Source organism: Hakea prostrata, chromosome 2 (assembly GCF_041222555.1).
Source record: "Hakea prostrata isolate BN-2017 chromosome 2, UWA_Hpros_2, whole genome shotgun sequence".
NCBI classification, from domain to species: domain Eukaryota; kingdom Viridiplantae; phylum Streptophyta; class Magnoliopsida; order Proteales; family Proteaceae; genus Hakea; species Hakea prostrata.
This window is the reverse complement of record NC_142601.1, coordinates 42,400,195-42,412,684: the sequence shown is the minus strand read 5'-3', so window position 1 is coordinate 42,412,684 and position 12,490 is coordinate 42,400,195. Positions and strand designations below refer to the sequence as shown.

The 12,490-nt window shown below is 38.5% G+C and overlaps 1 protein-coding gene across 1 annotated transcript in view; it reads right to left on the bottom strand.

Annotated features, from left to right (window-relative positions):
- Window positions 1-12,490, bottom strand: part of RIF10 (polyribonucleotide nucleotidyltransferase) — a 106,998-nt gene that overhangs the window by 30,858 nt on the left and 63,650 nt on the right. Inside the window, 4 exon segments of the mRNA XM_089144650.1 lie at window positions 3,282-3,372; window positions 3,459-3,481; window positions 5,264-5,338; window positions 5,968-6,231. Of these exon segments, the coding sequence (XP_089000776.1) occupies window positions 3,282-3,372; window positions 3,459-3,481; window positions 5,264-5,338; window positions 5,968-6,231 (453 nt within the window).

Genomic DNA, 12,490 nt, shown 5'->3' with positions numbered 1-12,490 from the left:
TTATAAAACCATTAGAAATTATAGATAAGTCATTAAATCATAAGTTCATAAGACAAGCAAAGAATGATTGATCTTCCTTCGATATTGTAGATGTGCAAAGTAGTTGCAAGTGAAAATCCAGCCGAAATCCACAAAAAAATTAGCAAAAATTGAGAGTTCCAGCGAAATATAGCGAGATATGGCGAAATCTCGAGCAATATGTCCCAATTCTCTGCTCTCGATCTCCATCTCATGTCTTGCTTCTTTGAAAAAGCGAGATATCTCGCGAGATCTCCCACCATGAAAATACAAATCCTAATTACCAAAAGTATTTATCATAACAATAATTTTCAGTAACTTTCAGTAATGCTCGAGGCAAATGCCATCATGCAGCTCACCTCCATTGATGGCTCATCCATAATTCATTTAATGGCACTAATTCTGAAGAAGACAGATTCTTCAAGAATCAGTTATGCACATCAACATCTTCTCCATTAGTCCCTGTCCCTTTGGCCTTATAAACAAGTTCAATGGGACCTCCTATTTGGATGGTCTCAAAATGATCCTTTTTGATAGAAGAGTTTTGGCAGCAGTCTGGTCAGGGAAAAGAAAAGGCCTGGGCCAATGATTCAGTATGGGTTTCTTCTCCAACCTTAGGATATCAACAAAGAAGATCTAGCAAAAGCCATCAAGAGCTTCTTCTTCAATCCTTCACAAGTCAAAAGGTATCAACCAAATCTTTTTATGCCTGGTTCCCAAGAAAGACCAGAGACCTCTATCATGCCAGCAATAGGCCTTTTGAATTTGTGACTTTATTTATGGCGTTATGGAGAACATTCAAGGATAGACAAAAACATCCTTGAATGCATATTACAATAGTATGAAATAAAGAGAAGTAGGCAAAGGCAAAAGGAAGGAATAATATCAACCTCTTCAACACTTAGGTAGAGAGAGGAATGGCAGACTTCCACTCAATGATGTGTCTCCTGACTCTCCTGAGGTGCCACCATACTCCAACACTCCGCTTTCCCTCTTCTTTATCCCTCTGCCAAACCTCCTCCCACCAGTGTGACTTGATGGTCTCTCAGTCTCTCCTCACTCAACCCCCGTCTGCTCTGCAAAAGGTCGTTCTCCACTGTTCAACCCACCTCTGATGGAGACTTTAGTGTGTCTCTCCATACCTCTGATTTATTGAACCGTGCACCCTCAATGTGGTGGAACTCTCTGATCAGCCATAACCAACACCTATTTCCCAATGTCAAAATCTTCCTAACATTGGGAGCTTACTAGGCTTAGAAACACTTGCCTGATAGACGATTGCTTCTTCATTTCAAATTCTCCACTGAAGACAAGGTCTGAGCACTTGAAGGTGGTCCTTGGCACATCAGTCCAAAACCCATTCTATTGTTCACTGAGATCATTGTCTTCAGCTACACAGTGTCAAACTTAACTCCATCCCTATCAAGATTGCCTTGCCAGATTTCGCTCTTCACTTCTGGTGCAAAGATGACTGTAGTACAGTAGGCTCCATTCTGCTTTTGTTGGTAAGCCTCTAAACCCCAATTCTTGCATTAAAAAAAAATGGGACCCCTTGCTTTTCCCAAGATTTGTATGGACATCTCTTCTATGGAAGACTCTGCTTTCAGTCAAGGTCTCAAATGGTGACCTTGCTCATTCATTAAACCTGTCTATGAATGCCTTCCTCTCCAATGCTTTTGTATGTAAGATCTTTAGACATGACAATGAAAATTGCCAACCAATCTTTCTAATAAAGAAACCTTGCCTCCTCCTGTGGCTAGTAGTACGTCAATCTCCACTCCTTTGACCTCCATAGGGAACAACATCATTAGCCCCCTTCCTCAGATATTATACCCTACCACCCTCCTTCCCTTAACGTGGACTTCTATCCTCTTCAAATCTCTCAATCTTCCAGACCCGGGCATTACAGAAGCCACAGCTATTGCTGACCTCACCTACATGAGAACTTAGAAACCAGTTTAACCAAAGTTCAAACTCCATCCTATGGGTCCATACTCCATACTGCTCCTGGGACCACTGCTACCTACCCCCTGAATCTGCCCCAACTCATTACTAAAAGATGTCTGCTCCAACTCCTTCCCCCTATTCTGAGGTTCTTCCTGCTTCCAGCCTTGAGAAATCTTAAAATGCAGCCCCACCTTTTAGTTGCACTCGTATACCTACTTGTGTGTTTCACTCTCAGTTGTCTATCCTTAAGCCCACTGTCCTTGAGCCCCATGTGCTCCGTCAAGCCTTTCTTCCAAGTCACTGTCTTCTTTCTCTAATAGGAGTGTTAAGATATGTGTGTTTTACCACTTTTAACAGTAACTGCACTATGTGAGGTCCACCCCAGATTGGATAAGACCTAATTTTATTCCACAGATTTTATTTTATTTCCTAAGCTTGTACATATTAGATTAGGGTACTAGTTTCTATTTTCTATCAATTAATATTTAGTTTCCATTTTCTATATAGCTCAGTTTAGAAAATTGGGAATAGTTACTTTGCCATTGATAAAATCCTATCCAAGGGGGAGGGGATCAAGCACAACTCTCTCCCCTCTTCTTCATTCTCTCCTCCTTCCTCACTCTCTCTCTCTTCTTCCTGTGGTTCTGGTGTTCTGAAACTGCAGCAACTGTAACAAGGTCACTAGCTCAATTTATGGTTTTAATGACCCTAGACTTCAAGGAAAACATATGTTTCTTACACGTTTTCAAGCATGGAAGACATGTTTCAAGAATTTTGTCACTATAAATGTTAGAGTCCAGCAGTGAAACCAAGGGCAGAATTGTCCTTAGTGTTACAAGTGGTTAGGTCCTTTTTTCTGGTTAGTTTTCTCTTGAGATCTGCCGCCAGCTATTAGGAGCAGTAGTGTCTTTTAGTATGCCCTTTCTTGAGTGTTATTGTAATTCCTTTATTATAAATAAAGTATGGACTGCGATTAGGAAAATTAATCCTAACTGCAATGTCCCTACACAGAAATCTTCTTCTCCTCCTCCTCCTCCTCCTACTTCTTCTCCTACTTCTTCTCCTACTTCTGCTTCCTCTCCTCCTACTTCTTCTTCTCCTCCCACTTCTTCTTCTTCCTCTTCCTCTTCTTCTTCTTCAATCTCCCTGTTGTTGGCTGATTATAGGATCCTGATCTCTAAAAAGAATGAAAATGCATCAGCCACTGTCCTAGTGTCCTGAGACATTTTCCAATTTTAAAAGAACACTGAAAAAAAAGGCTACCAATTCCATCAAAATATTTTCATGCTTCATATCAAAACTAAGTTCCAACAAACCTGTGTTTCACCACGAGTGAAAAGTGCACTCCCATGCGCTCTCGGAAGCAATCCACATCTGGAGTTTATCATATTTTAATTTTTTTTTCTCCTTCTTTTTTTTTTTTTTTTTTTTTTTTTTTTCTCCCCCCCCCCTCCCCCTACCTTTTTTTTTTTTTTTTTTAATAAACCACCAACCCCCCCCCCCCCCTCCTCCCCCTCTTTTTTTTTTTTTTTCCCTCCTTTTTCTCATCCCTTTTTTTTTTTTTTATAACCAACAAAAAAACCATCCCTCTGAATCTCTTTTTTTTCCAAACCCCCCCCTTCCTCTTCCCGTCATGCTAAAGTAAACTAGATATTCCCTTCGATCTACTAAGTTTAAAGCCTTTTGATTCAAAGCTACTCTCCATGATTCTAATTTTATTAATCCCACTTGGGTCTCATCAATCAACCTTCATCACTTACTTTGGTTAATTCATCAATCCGTGCAAATAGATATGGGCTTAAAGTTGACCCTTGTGCCCACTTATCGCATTACTTTTCCCCCAAAGTTTCTAAAACTAGTCACCGAGGTGGAAGAAATTCAAATCATAATAATAAGAAACTGAGTAGACAAGATAATCTAAACGTTTTGTTAAGGGATAAATTAGATATGCACCAATTAGAAAGCACAAGCCAAACATTTAGTTCGTAAAAATAGGGGGCAGGGAAAGAGAAAGCTAGGAGAAGAAACCATTTCTCGTTCTATTAATCCTCTTAGTAGGATGAAAAATGATGGGAAGAAAACATTTCTTGTTCTATTAATAGAAAAATGACAAAAGATGGGATTAAAGTAGATAAAGCCAAGGTCAAACTTATTGGTAATGTATCACCCCCCCCCCCCCCACACACACACACACACCAAACCAAAGAAATGAGAAAAGAAAACTGTAAAAGATGTTAGCCTTCTTACTTCTTAGACATGCTAGCTTTTACCATCAATTCGTTAAAGGCTTCTAGTCAGACACATCTACTTATGTTTGTATGTCAAATCAGCATAAATTTAAATCCTAAACCCTGCCTAAGATAGGCATAGGCTAAAATTCCACACCGTCCACCATGAAGACATTATTCAGGCCAAGCAATCCCCTAGGGTCCCACTAGTGTAGTTTGGATACTTCTCAGAAGCAGTTAGTATGCAACATAATTCAATCATCACCTACCATATGTTTTCTTAAGAGTAAGCCCTCATACAGTGTCTAATATGGGCAAACAAATTCCACCCCATATGCTGCCTGCTCCATTGCTTGCCAACAACCGTCAGTCTCACTATTTATGTGCAACATTATTCTGGCCCACATACATAATACAGTGGACTATGATAACTTGTACGTTTAAGATTAAATACCATCTATGTTTTTACCCAAAAAGGAAAAAAGGCATCTATGTCTAAACATGATACTAAAGGAAACAAAATCATTTCCTCTAAACTATAACTTGTACTGATTTACGACATCCACTATGGCTAGTATCCTGCACTCTAAACTAAGAAATAAACTATGTTAAGAAAATGGTAACGACTGGAATTCAGGACAGCAAGGCAGTGTTTGAGATTACGTTTTGACATTCAAATGTCAGACATTTCAGACAAACTAGCTGTAGAATTGTTTAACCTAGCTGCCAGTCCACACCCCCAAGAAAGGAATTTTTCAGCCAAAACGGGTTTCTTTTTTGCTCAAGTCATGAAGTCATAATGGACAGCTTTCAAACACACATTAAAACAGACACCTTTTAAACCTATGTCAGCAGAAATTTAAAGGATTGGGTGTTTAACCTCCACGAAACCATGTTAGGCACTTTCCCTTTTGTCTTTTTATTTCTGAGACCTTCCATTTTCTAAAAACAATAGAGAATAATTTAAAGAGCATTATCATTAACAAAAGGTTACAGAAAATCAAATAAAAGAACATGTATCAAGAACCACTATTGCAGTTTGAAATGTACTGTAGAAACAGAAATCATACCTCAACGATACGTTTGCGCAAAAATTTGGATGTGACTTCCTTATAAACCAGCTTTACATCTACTTCTGAGAAAAACTATAACAAGACATTATGGATGTCAAGTTAACAAATTTGTAAACTAATATGAGAATGATATGGTATCACAGAAAAACAGTTCCACTTATCAAACCAGAAACACATTAATTCTAAAAAAAAAAAATGGCGCCACTTGATGAAACAAATCTGGATAACGCGTCATAACTGGACAAGCAAAATTAGCATAGACTCATTAGTCTTATAGTGGACTACAATAACCTCAGCGTTATTAGCTGGAAATTATGAATTGAGATGAACTCCTTTTCAATCCACTTTTGAACTCTCAGAAAAGTTCCCGACAGCTTAGATCTCGCAAAACAGTTTGTCTAGCACTATTATGTTATGAGCCCAGAGGAGTAGATTTTGAAAACCTGTTTACCCAAGATATACTAAACCATAGACAGGAAATAAGGAAGGTGAAATTCTCCAAGCTCGTACATTATTTATCATTAATGCATGAATAAACTAATATGGCATACAAGGTATTCTGTATCATTTAAGAAGGTACAGAAGGCACAGATAACACACTGGAGATACAACACGAAAAAACATCATGTAGAATATTATCAATGTAGATATTTAAAATAGACAAAGGAAAACACAATGAAATCCAAGAGTAATTAGCTTACCAAGGGGATATGTTTTCGGGGAATTGGCTTGATGTGAATATCACCTTCATCCACTTCACCATCCACAACAAATTCCTCATCCTCATCTTCATCCTCTAATATATCTGGCATTGTTTCAGGGAATACCAAAGCTTCATCCTTATTGACATACCCTTTCTCTGTAAGAATTGATAAAACTTTTTGTTCCAGGTCACGGAGGGATTTTCTTCGTGGTACTTTGTCCCTAATTTGTAATACTTTTACCAGTTCATCACCCGCAATTTCCTGTCCAGAATATTTATATATATATAGACACAGATCAGCATAAGCAATTGAGCAAGTTTTGTGGATGAAAACAAAGGAGTTCAACTAGAAAAGGGCAGCTGGTTGAAGAATATCATTATCACATACAAGACTGGCATCAATGAATTTGCATTAAGGGCATAAAGTAAGCAGCATCAAAGACATAATCATGGATATATGGTTTAAATTAGTTAATCGAATATGTGTAACGTTCAAGCTTTGATAAATTAAGATTTCCTCAGGGTAGTTCATTTACACCCCATCTATTTCAAGCAGCAAAAGGGAAAAAATCTGTCAAAATTGGGCAAATTTATGGGAAAGGGAAAACACTAGGAAGTTAGAAAAGAAACATTGAAGCTTACACTTAAAATACCCTCTGTAGAGTTTGAGAGGTTTGAATTGTTGTAAGGCAGAATTAATATTAGTGACAGCAGTAGTATTACTTGTTTCATTAAGGGTAGAACTGTCTTCATAGGTTCTTTTATTATTTTCTTTATAATATTCCCACAATGGGAAGATATGTTCTATTTATAATAAGTTTATAATATAAATAAAGAATCTGGAAGTATAGAAGAAAATTCAACCGAAATTGTCGAAATGTCTACATTTTTCAAAAATTAAACAAAATTCCAATTATTTCAAAAAAGTGTCAAATTCCAAAATTTCAGACCAAAATTTCAGAGATTTCAACCATTTCGGTGGTTTTGACCGAAATTTCAACCATTTTAACATTCCAACTTGTTTTTCCTTAGTTTTTGTCGATTTCTATCACATTTTTACCTAATTTTCACAACTCCCTTGCCTTCAAACACCTCTTTTGCTCATTCTTTGCCTCCAAACACCTCCTAAGCCACAACAGCTACAAAGGAAACTCCAGCAACAATAGAATGTAAAGCATGAGCCATACCCAACAGTTCCAAACTTTTCCCTTTTCTATTTTTGTTTTATTCATGCCTTAAATGATCTTGTATTGCCTTGAAATTAATATATGTTTAGCCTAGGACTATGATCTATGATTGTGTTTTGTTAAACTTATCTTTTTATTATTTTCTACCATCTTTTATTTTTTTATTTTAATAATTATTTTCTAAAATTATGTATTGTTATTTTATGTATATATGATATATAGGCTTCAACTCAATATATGTGAGACACCGTCACTTGATCTAGTCGGTCATTTTATTTTGTTGACTTGTTGTATATGTAACCATTCTACCAAACAATTCATGTATGCTGATGATTCTATGCATGTATGCAATACAGTTTGTACTTGTCAGAACCAGTCATTTGTTAGTATACTTGAATGATAAATTTTCCATGGTTTTTTTTTGGAAAAATACTAGTTCCATTGTGTTTATTATGCTTGAAATAGGTAGTATGCAAGAATCCAAATCATATTGAGTCCATATAAGGCCCAAAATTGAAGTTCCAATTTCCAAAAAAAAAAGTGTTCAGTTTTGACCAAAATTTTGGCCTTTTCAAGGTGGAAATTCATGTTTCGGTCAAATTTTCTTCCTTGCCTGGAAGTCAAGATTTTTTCAAAACTTACAACACGGTATCAAAACCAAATCTGATTTGAGAATCCCTACCATTCCAATCGCAGGAGCACCAACACCTACCACTGCCTCTCTCTCTCTCCTCTCTCTCTCTCTATTCATCTCCCATCACAGGTCCTCACCACAACTTCTAACCCAAAGTCGCCACCACTATCACAAACCACCACCTTCCACCTTCCCTCAACCCAACGATAGCCCGTAGAGATATCGCAAGCCCTCTGTGACACCTCTAGGACTACTGCCCCTTACTACCAATCACTCCTACGAGTGTCGCCACCCATCTGCTAGACTACAACTCTCCTAGGGTGGTCGAAACCTTTTCTTGGCCATCCTACCACCATCGCCTCTATCACAAAGCCCTTTCAGACCCAACGATAGTTCCTAGAGGGATTGCCAGACCCCGAGGATCCAGCGAGGCCTATTGTCTATTGCCTCAGACCTCAAGAATAGTCCTAGAGCCATTGCACCACCTTTCGAGTGCTTCTAGGGCCATTGCCCCTTTGTCCCTTAAGTTGTAGAAGTATTTTTGTCTTAAAAATCCCTTTCAAGCTTTCTTCTTGGTGGAGAGCACTTCTCTCCTAACAAACCTATTTTTCCTTGTTGTGTGGTCTGATTTTTATTACGTGAGATGGCCAATTCAATTACCTCTGCCTCTTCTGATATATCTAGTACGGAGGATCCTCCCATTTTTTCTATTTATTAGAAGCATGATTCCTCTGCCCTTCAGATGAACCACTGTCAAACTTAATGAGACCAATTATCTTCACCGGTCTCACTTTGATCCCTTAGCAGTTGGTGCACATGGTCTTAATGGCCATCTTCACAAGACTTCTCTTAAGCAATCCTCTCCTGGTACAACACAAGACAAGAGGGAGATTGATGAACGCTTGGTTATGGGATTTCTTCTCCATTCTATTGAAATAAGTATGCAAAGAGCTATCTTCTTCTTCCTGAAGCTACTACAATCTGAAAAGTTGCAAAGGAGAGTTACTCAGAGGTTGGTAATGTTGCACAGTGTTTTGTTATCAGAAGAAAAATTCATCAGTTGCACAGAAGGAAAACACTTCGAGGTTATTATCAGACCCTTGACTTCTACGAGCGTTTTGCTCCATCCAGTATTGCTGATGTTGTTGCTTATCAAAAGTGGGAGTACAAACTTAAGAGTGTATAATTCTCTAGTGGGTCTCAATATTGAGTATGATCAGATCCGTGCTCAAGTCCTCTCATGAGAGCCTTTTCCATCTTTAGAGCAAGCCCTTATGCTATACTTGACATTGAGGAGAGTCGAAGGGTAGCAATGGTGCATACTGAGACATCGGATAGATCTACTATGGTGGCTAGTGCAGGTAATCATAAGATCAATACAAGAGATTCTTGCACACCAATTAAATATGAATAATGTGTTGTAAGTTGGATGGTCATCCAGCAAAATCCCGTGGAGGAAAGAATGCAACCGAGGAGGAAACCAAGCTTCTGCCCATCAAGCTAATTTTGACACCTTGAATAATCTAGCACCTCTCTCCTTTGGCGAGTTCCAGCACCTATGCAAGTTGATGATCAACCTTGATGTGACCTCTTTTGTGCCAACTCCCAGTGCGAGTGTTGCCTCAGCCATAGTTTCCCCTTCAGATAAACAATCTTCCACAAGTATTTTTGGTTGTCATGGAGTCAATTCGATTTATCCTTCCCGGATATATGACTCTGGGGCAACCGACCATACAAGTGGTCCATCCTCCTTGTTTCTTGACTAAGGTTGTTCGAACTGCTGATGGGTCTTTTGCTCCATCTCTGGAAAGAGATCTATTATCTGTTCACCTTCGTTTACTATATATTATATTTTGCATGCTTCTAAGTTTTATGCTAATATTTTATCCATTAGTAGCCTTACTCGTGATATGAACTGCACAATAACTTTTTTTTCCTTCTCACTATATGTTTCGAGACCTAGAAACAAGGCATACGATTGGCAGTGGTTTCACTTCTCCTGCCCTTTTTACCTTGTTATAGTGGCATTGTGGTTTAGGCCACATTTCTTTACCTGTTCTATCTAAGTTATCTCTAGATTTGGTTAAACGGTGTAATTTGAATGATTTTCATTGTGATGTTTGCATTTTAGCCCAACAAATTAGACATGTTTACCTAGTCTCTAATAATCGTAGTAGGTTCCTTTTGCTATTATTCATTCTGATGTGTGGGGTCATCCTCAAACTGTATTTATGGCCATAGGTGGTTTATGAGCTTTATTGATTGTTGCACTAGGACCACTAGGTCTACTTACCCACCAAAAGACTAATGTTTTTTCATGTTTCCATATTTTCCACAAGATGGTTAGTACACAGTTTGGGGCCATATTGAAACTACTACGTACAGATAATGGGACTGAGTATTTAGGTGCGGCATTCCCTCTTACCTTGTTGACCATGGTATTATACACCAAACCAGTAGTGTCCCACACCTCTCCTCAAAATGGGATTGCCAAACACAAAAATAGCCACTTTAAGGTAGCACATTTTCTGATTTTCACTATGAATGTGTTCTAAGAACAAATTCCTACAACTATTCAGAGGGAGAGTCTTAGTGAAGAGGTTCCGGTCCTGGTTCCTCCATACATTTCTCCTGAGATTCCTACTGATGATCCTCATTTGGAAAATTGAGTGACCAGACAAGACAGTTGATAGATGATGTGTCGGAGAGCAAAGTCCTCTGAAGACTCATCAAAGGCAATCCATGCGAGAACCCCCTCTTGTGCCGAGCCAGTTGAAAGCTTCAACTCCTAGTCATGAAGTAGCAATTCCTCCATGTGAGTCCATTTCTGAACCATCTCCTGATCCCACTTTGGATTTACCAGTTGCATTAAGAAAGCAGCCACGGACTTGCACCAGACATGCTATCTCCAATTTTGTTTTATATCAGTCCTTATCCCTAGAATTTCAATGCTTTGTTTCCTCTTGGTCCTCTACTTTTGTTCCTAACACATGGCAAGAAGAGTTATCTCACCCAAACTAAAAGGAAGCAATGGATGAGGAAATGAGAGCTTGGGGAAAAAAAGAAAGAAAAAAAAAGGGCGTGGGAACTAGTATCTTTGCCTACAGCAAAATGGACTGCTGGATGCAAATGGGTATTTGTCATCAAACATAGGATAAACGGTATAGTGAAGCGATACAAGGCAAGATTGGTCGCAAAGGGCTTCACTCAAACTTATGGGATAGATTATCAAGAGAGATTTGCCCCAGTTACCAAGATGAATACAGTTTGAGCTGTTCTTTCATGTGCATTCCTGGGGGTTAATGGTCTCTCCCTTTCTTAGAGAAAATATACTCTACATTTGTTGACAGATACAGGGATGTTAGGATGCAAGCTTGCTGAAACTCCTATAAAGCCTAACTTACACTTAAAGCCTGAAGAACGGAAGCCTGTGGACAAGACCAGCTATCAAAGATTGGTTGGGAAGCTAATTTGTTTGTCTCATACTAGACCAGACATCACTTTTGTTGTTAGTTTCGTGAGTCACAATATACATCATCCTCACTCCACACATCTAGATGTTGTCTACTAGATCCTAAAATATCTAAAGGCAGCCCCAAGAATAGGAATTTTGATTTCTCCTCATGGGAACTTGAACATTGAAGCATACAAAGACGAGCAAGATGCCCAAATGACAAGAAGTCTACCTCTAGGTACTGCACCTAGGTGGGAGGAAACTTAGTTAACTTGGAGGACTAAGAAACACACAGTTGCTGCTAGGTCCAGTGCCGAAGCACAGTTTAGAGCAATGCCACAGGGGATTTGTGAAGTCTTGTCATTAAAAGGACTACTTCAAGATTTAAGTTGTTTTCAGATAGCAAATCAGTAATCAGTATAGCCCATAATCCAGTTCAGCATGATAGGATCAAGCATGTAGAAATTGATAGGCACTTTATTAAGGAGAATATCAAGTCTGGACCGATTAACATTTCCTTTGTCTCGTCCAAGAACCGAAAGGCTGATAACTTCACTAAGAGTCAGAGAACTTTTGGAAACATTTCTAGCAAGTTGGGCATGATACATATCTATGCACCAACTTGAGGGGGAGTGTTGTAAGTTTGGAAATAAAGAGTAGAATTGTCTCTTGAGTAATGTTTGTAATAGTCCCACATTGGAAATTTTCTTTCTTATTGTACTCTTCTTTTATTATAAATAAAGATGAATTGTCTCTCTGACACAAGTCAGAAGTTCTCAGACCATTCAACAGTAAGATTTATATTAAAAGAGAAGCTTACAAAGAAGGCATCCTCCTAAAACCCCTTCAAAGAGAGGAGTAAGGACTAAGGAGTACCCAGACAAGGAGGGCAAGCCCAATTACAATCTGTAATAAACATGAGCTGCTGATCCCTTTGAATCAAATCAACTAGCTCTCAATGGAATTGATTGGTGCCCACCACACTGGTTGCCGCCCATTTCCATGATTTTTTCTACCAAAATCCAGCAAAAGAATCTTTTAACAAATAATTATCCCCTCCTTTGCTCTCGACACCTCTATCCCAAGAAAGTATTTCAAGAGTTAAGAATCTTCAATCTTGAACTGTTGATAGGTATCAATTCAACCTACAAATTGCCATTCCTAGTACTCACTACATCTTCAATGTGGGCAAAGTTATGATAGTACTGTCACCTCCCTAGATAAACAAGGCATGGTAAGGATGACA